The sequence below is a fragment of the Triticum urartu genome, chromosome 2A, assembly GCF_056163025.1.
Source record: "Triticum urartu cultivar PI428250 chromosome 2A, HENAU_Tu73, whole genome shotgun sequence".
In the NCBI taxonomy this organism is placed as follows: domain Eukaryota; kingdom Viridiplantae; phylum Streptophyta; class Magnoliopsida; order Poales; family Poaceae; genus Triticum; species Triticum urartu.
The window spans coordinates 45,927,904-45,935,509 of NC_141874.1; the positions used below are offsets into that span (position 1 = coordinate 45,927,904).

General features: G+C 48.0%; 1 protein-coding gene across 1 annotated transcript; it reads left to right on the forward strand.

The window, feature by feature from the left end:
- The first annotated feature begins 3,910 nt into the window (after positions 1-3,910).
- Positions 3,911-5,822, forward strand: LOC125527553 (high-affinity nitrate transporter 2.1-like). The gene has a single exon (XM_087543001.1). It carries the CDS (start codon positions 4,086-4,088, stop codon positions 5,592-5,594), a length of 1,509 nt encoding a protein of 502 aa, XP_087399127.1. The 5' UTR covers positions 3,911-4,085; the 3' UTR covers positions 5,595-5,822.
- Positions 5,823-7,606: the final 1,784 nt, after the last annotated feature.

Here is a 7,606-nt window from a genome sequence, read left to right on the forward strand (position 1 = left end):
TCAACCCCTATGCATAGATTACTCCAATGTCACCTCGGGAATCCGCGAGTTGAGTGCCAAAACATACATCAAGTGAATCAATATGACATCTCATTGTCACCACAGATATCCCATCGCAAGACATGCATCAAGTGTTCTCAAATCCAATACTCAGTCCAACATAACAAACCTCAAAGAGCAAGACTCAATTCATCACAAGAAGGTATAGGGGGAGAAACATCATATGATCCAACTATAATAGCAAAGCTCGTGGTACATCAAGATCGTGCCAAATTAAGAACACAAGAGAGAGAGAGAGGGAGAGAGAGATCAAACACATAGCTACTGGTACATACCCTCAGCCCCGAGGGTGAACCACTCTCTCCTCGGCATGGAGACTGCCAGGATGATGAAGATGGCCTCCGGCAGGGTGCCGAAACAGGCTCCCAATTGGTTTTCAATGGCTACAGAGGCTTATGGTGGCGGAACTTCTGATCTAGGTTTCTTTTCGGAGGTTTCTATATTTATAGAAATTTTTGGACACAAGTCAGGGGGGTTCCCGAGGAGCCCACAAGCCAGGGGTGCGCCCTAGGGGGGCGCCCCCTAGGCTTGTGGTCGCCTCGGGACTCTTCTGGCCCAACTTCGATGCTCCATGGGCTTCTTCTGGTCCATAAAAAATCTTCGTAAATTTTTAGCTCGTTTGGACTCCGTTTGATATTTCTTTTGTGTAAAACTCAAAGACGAGGAAAAAATAGAAACTGGCATTGGGCTCTAGGTTAATATGTTAGTCTCAAAAATAATATAAAATAGCATATTAATGCATATAAAACATCCAATACAAATAATATAATAGCATGGAACAATAAAAAATTACAGATATGTTGGAGACGTATCAAGCATCCCCAAGCTTAATTCTTGCTCGTCCTCGAGTAGGTAAATGATAAAAACAAAAATTTTGATGTGGAATGCTACCTAACATATTTATCCATGTAATCTTATTTATTGTGGCATGAATGTTCAGATCAATAAAATTCAAAACAAAAGTTTAATATTAACATAGAAACAATAATTCTTCAAGCATACAAATGAAGCAATCATGTCTTCTCAAAATAACATGGCCAAAAAAGTTATCCCTACAAAATCATATAGTCTGGCTATGCTCTATATTCATCACACAAAATATTAAATCATGCATAACCCTGATGACAAGCCAAGCAAGTGTTTCATACTTTTGATGTTCTCAAACTTTTTCAACTTTCACGCAATACATGAGCGTGATCCATGGATATAGTAATATGGGTGGAATAGAGTATGGTGGTTGTGGAGAAGACAGAAAGAAGTAGGGGTGGGCATTCGGTAGAAACGAAAGTTCGGTTTATACCATTCGGTTTATTTTTAATTTCGGTTAACAAAACCAAAAACCGAAAAGAATAGTAATATTGTCCCTTCTCTCTTTTCTCGAATTCATTTTTTGGGCTCTTTGGCCTCTTTTTTTCCTTTTTCGTCCGAAGTCTCATCCCGACTTGTGAGGGAATCATAGTCTCCATCATCCTTTTCCTCATTTGAGACAATGCTTTAATAATGATGATCAGCGAGGAAGCAATGTGCTCTTTTATTGTGCTAGCCGGAGGCCCTCAGAGAGCGTAGCGTCAACTCGTACCAGCTAGCCAGACGCGACAACGAGCCGGCTGCAGGAGGCAGCCGGACAACAAAGATCGCCCTTTCACAGCCGCCTCGACACGATAGAAATCTCCCGCAAGCTGGAGGAGGAAGACATCGAGGGACATCTGTGTATCGGGCCACACATTGCGAAGGAGCCGTTCCCACCCGGATTCACCCTTCCCCGGAGCACGTTCAAGTACGATGGCGGCACCAAGAAGACTGGCTCAACGACTATGTGATGGCCGTCACCATCATAGGCAGCAACATGCGAGTTGCGGTGCACTATGTACCGCTGATGCTGCAAGAATCGGTGCGCACCTGGCTGAAGAGCCCGCTCAAGATCAGCGTCAACTCCTGGCTGGACTGCGAGGAAGTTTTTGTCAGGAACTTCCCCGGCAACGACAAGCGCCCTGGCGGGCCACAATAGCTAGCTGCCTGCGTCCATGGCAGCGGCGAGTCGGATCACGACTACCTCACAAGGTGGTCCAGCCTGCGCAACTCCCGCGAAGGGGTGGCGGACGTATAAGCCATCCAGTTCTTCCGCGACGGCTGTGAGACGGCACGATGCTGAAGCACAAGATCAACCGGTCGAACCTGATGACCCTAATAGCCCTCATGACCATCGCGGACAAGTACGCCATGGCTGACTTGGCCATGAAGACGCCAATCCGGTTGGATCCAGCCGGCAAGATACTCCCTGAGGAGCCGGTGAGGGACCAAGCCGGCCCCAGCAACAACCAGAACAACCGCGACAACTGGAACCGGGACAACCGCGACGACCGCATCTACTATGACAACCAGGACAACCGGAAGAGACCCGACGCAGTGGCCAAAGAAAGATACGAGAACCGGCTGGTTGGCGCAGCCGACGACCAGCCGACCGGAGCAGGCGAAAACTGCTACCCCCGCAAGCGAGATGACCGTCCATGGACCAAGACGAAGTACACGCTTGAGCAGATGCTTGATTCCCCATGCAAGTACCACAGCCTAGGCGGCAAGCTCGCCAACCACACCACCCTCCAGTGCAGCTGGACGCAGCGCCTCATGAGAGGCGAAGGACTACTACCTCCACCTCCGCAGAACGACAACAACTGTGAGGAAGCAGCAAGACAGCCGGCTGCTCCAGCCGGCAGACAGCGCGAAGGCTACCCCAGGCGGGATGTAGCCTACGTCATCTCTGTCGGCCCAGTGGACACCAGGGTACAGGAACAATTCGATTCTCAATAGCCACACAATGATTACACAAATATTAACAGTAGCTAGACAAATAATAATTACCCCATCCGTCCCAAAAAAAGTGTCTTAGATTTGCTCAAATGTGGATGTATCTAGACTTGTTTCAAGTCTACATACATCAATATTTGAACAAATCAAAAATACTTATTTTGAAACAGAAGGAGTACTTCTTTTGCATACATATGGTTGCAGTAATTCCAAGTTGCGAGCCATTCTTACAAAACATAAACATCTTTGTTGAGATAATCTACTGTTATGAATCTTGTGCCACCAGCCTGCCCACTCTGCGTGATTTATATCGAAACATAGGAGCCAAGAGCTTAGAAGGTTTATTGCTAGATACAGCGATGTTCATAGTGGAGTCATTTTTGCCAATGATCCCGAGCTAGCCGAGCTAAAAAGTTGCCATGTTGACAGGTCACGATGTCGAGCTTTCTTGACAGCACTATAAGTGAATAGTCAACTCTTGTGTGCAATCAACAGACTAAATATAGTAGCGAATAATGCCAACATGGTTTCCGTCAACAAAAATATAAGTACTCCTACTAGTACATCATGTCGTAGAAGTAATCATGCATGCAGTGCACTTATCGATAGGAATCAAAGCTTAATCATAATGACTTAACTCGGCAACCCTGATAGGTCCGAAGGGACGTACATCACATCATTTTGTGCAAGTTGCCAAGTAGAGTAGTATGTCGATTCTTGCTGTTGTTCACAGAGACTTGGTATATATTCTGATCCTTGGTTGATCCCAAGGGGTGAGGCTTGTACAGAAACGGAACTTCCTAATACTAGTACTATTTTAGATTCAGTTTTGCTAAAGCATATCTAGATGTGTCATAAATATTGCACATCTAAATTCTATGTCATTGATTTTACGTCGAGATTCGTGTGAATAATTCATTTTTCTTTTTTTTCTTTTTATGCTTGATTCATTCATTTAAATGTGCAATAACTAGGTCACATCTGGATGTACCCTAGACACACCCAGATTCAACGTTCCCTCAAGTCTTAAACTAAAATCAAAGCCACGATCCATCTCTGAGCTGAGCTGTTTCCATGGGATGATCATGAATGAAGCTAGCACTGGAACAGAGATGTCAACGCTTGCCTTAATGCCGGTGCTATAACTAGCAAACAGAAGTGGGATCCAAAGCACAGACCACCATTGCAGAGCTCGAGATCGAGAGCAAGAGAAGAAACAGATGGAGAAAATGGAGACGGAGATGGCGGCGCCGGCCAAGATGTTCCCGCTGCCTGTGGACTCTGAGCACAAGGCCAAGTCCTTCAGGCTCTTCTCCTTCGCTGCCCCGCACATGCGCGCCTTCCATCTCTCCTGGATGGCCTTCTTCGTCTGCTTCGTCTCCACCTTCGCCGCGGCGCCGCTCATCCCCATCATCCGCGACAACCTTAACCTCACTAAGCGCGACATTAGCAACGCCAGCGTGGCCTCCGTGTCCGGCTCCATCTTCTCGAGGGTCGCCATGGGCGTGGTGTGCGACCTCCTCGGCCCCCGCTACGGCTGCGCCTTCCTCGTCATGCTCACGGCGCCCGCCGTGTTCTGCATGTCCCTCGTCCACGACCCGGCGGGCTACATCATGGTGCGCTTCCTCATCGGCTTCTCGCTCGCCACGCTCATCTCCTGCCAGTACTGGATGAGCACCATGTTCAGCGGCAACATCATTGGCGCCGTCAACGGGCTTGCCGCCGGCTGGGGCAACGTCGGCGGCGGCGCCACGCAGCTCGTGATGCCACTCGTCTACGAGGCCATCCGCAGGTACTGCGGGGCCACGCCCTTCTCGGCCTGGCGCGTCGCCTACTTCGGCCCCGGCACGCTGCACATTGTCGTCGGCATCATGGTGCTCACGCTGGGGCAGGACCTCCCCGACGGCAACCTCTGGAGCCTGCAGAACAAGGGCCAAGTCGCTAAGGACAAGTTCGCCAAGGTGGCCTGGGGTGCCATAACCAACTACCGTAGCTGGATCTTCGTGCTCCTCTACGGATACTCCGCTGGCGTCGAGCTCTGCACCGACAATGTCATCGCCGAGTACTACTACGACCACTTCCACCTAGGCCTCCGCACCGCCGGAACCATCGCCGCCAGCTTCGGACTCGCCAACATTTTCGTGCGCTCCATGGGCGGCTACTTCTCCGACGTGGGCGCGCGCTACTTTGGAATGCGCGCCCGTCTCTGGAACATTTGGATCCTCCAGACCGCCGGCGGCGCCTTCTGCTTCTGGCTCGGCCGCGCCTCGAGCCTGCCCGCTTCCGTCACCGCCATGGTCCTCTTCTCCATCTGTGCCCAGGCCGCTGAGGGCGCCATCTTCGCGGTCATACCCTTCGTCTCCCGCCGCTCCCTCGGCATCGTCTCGGGGATGACCGGCGCCGGCGGGACCTTCGGCGCGGCCTTCAACCAGCTGCTCTTCTTCACTTCGTCCAACTACGGCACCGGGCAGGGGCTCCAGTACATGGGCATAGTGACAATGGCATGCACGCTGCCGGTCATGCTTGTGCACTTCCCGCAGTGGGGCTCCATGTTGTTCCCAGCCAACGTCGGCGCTGACGAGGAGAAGTACTACGGCGCGGAGTGGTCGGAGGAGGAGAAGAGCAAGGGACTCAACGCCCGCACCGTCAAGTTCGCCCAGAACTGCCGATCAGAACGCGGCAGGCACCGCAACGTCATCCTCGCCAACGACACCAACCAGCATGCATGAGTATTTTGGTTGGATTGAAATGTACCCAAAAACAAGGATGACACGTCTTGGTCGACTAGCAATGGCAATATATATTATAGTATATCTTCATCATCAAGATCCTTTCTTTTATCATTAAATCATTAAACGCCAAAACTATCTTCAATGGAATAAGGATTGCATGTGGGTGAATTTCAGGTCCTTGTTTAACAGTTGACATAAATTAAAGAGGTTTGATATGGCAGTCTATGATGTGGGAAGTCTAAGAAGTTTTAATAAGAGTACAACTATGAATTGAGATAAAAATGCAATATTTTTTACTGTTTATCTTTTTTTTGAGCATCAGTACAAACACAAGCGCTCATATACACGCGCATACACTCATCCCTATGAACGCACACACGCACACCCTACCCCTATGAGCACCTCCGAGAGACTGAGCCGGCATATCATCTTGAGATTTACGAAGTCACCGTAGGCGCCTCGTCGTCGACGGGAACGTCTCCTCTCACTGAAAGCGCATCGCCGGAAATCCTGAAATAAATCCAGGATTAATGCGAGCACCAGGATTTGAACCCTGGTGGGTTGGGGATACCACTGTCCACCTAACCAACTCAACCACAGGTTGATTCGCTTCTACTGTCTATCTTGAGATAACAATTCTCATGATATTGTGTGAAGTCAACCGCACCAATATTTGCCTACGGGAACGTTGCTATGAGGCTGGGGTTATTGATATAGTCTCTCCCTCCAGCCGATCATCAATGTGGGAATAACGAAAATTCACAGTGCCTCAACCGCATCCACCGGGAGACCCTTAATTACTAGTGCCAGTAGGCATATCATCAGCCCCCGAACCGAGGAGAGGAGGTTATAGAGGACTTTGACCAATGACGGACAGTGCCGCGGCTAGATAACGTGTTCACGGTCTGTTTTGATCAAGGTCACGACAATAATCCTTCCGCAGGTTCACTTACGAAAACTTTGTTACGACTTTTCCTTTCCTTAAATGATAAGAGAGATTTTCTTATTTAACATCGTGTTTAAATTTTATGCCCTATTTAACATCGATAAATAACTTTTTCCCTATGTAACAATGAGCCTGAATTGTATGTCTTTTATGACACATCAGACCATTTTGAGCCTCTAAATGACACTTGAAAATACCCTTTTGTCTCTCATATGGTATGTTTGTGCCCGCATACTGTTTGATGACATTTTTATCATCTTTATTAATAATTATTATACTATTATTTGTTGGATTTTCTTATGGAGCTCTCTTTTTTGCATGGTAATACGTGTCTCATTTATAAAATAAAAATCCAGTTACAAGGCACGTAAGCATCAACATTACAAGGATTTTCTTATGGAGCTCGCATAATCTATTTTGAATGTCTGAGTTAGCTTTGTACGCAATTGTACGTAGATGCATTATATAGTGGATGCATACACTGATGGTCTGTCATTAGCTTTGTACGTGGTGAATGGCAAAATTGCCCACCTACAATTGCATGCATGCATCGAAGGCCATGCACGGCAGTAGCTCTGTACGAGGCTTATGGCTCTAGCAGATGTACACATACACTTCTGAATACCCACACCTCTGGGCTGCACATACAGAATACACATAGCCATGTATGTGTGTGCGTGTGTGTGCGTGCGTGTTTGTGTTGCTGCGTGTGTGTGCTGTTGTGTGTGTGCTGCGTGCATATGTGCTGTTGTGTGCACGTGTGCGTATGTGCAGCTGCGTGTGTGCTCCTGCCGATGCGTGTGTGTATGCTACTGCCCCGCACACACACATATCACATGAGGGGCAAAAGGGTCTTTTCATATGTCATTTATGCTTAAAATGGACGAAAGTTTCGTAAATGGCATAAAAATTTAGCTCATTGTTAGATAGGGAAGAAAAAGTTTTGCAGTGTTAAATAAGGAAAGAAATGGCAAAAGGGTCTTTTCATGTGTCATTTATGTTTAAAATGGGCGGAAGTGTCGTAAATGGCATAAAAATTTAGTTCATTATTAGATAGGGAAGA

Coding starts and splice junctions, on each gene's coding strand:
- LOC125527553 (XM_087543001.1), top strand. CDS start 4,086: ATGGAGAAAATGGAGACGGAGATGGCGGCGCCGGCCAAGATGTTCCCG.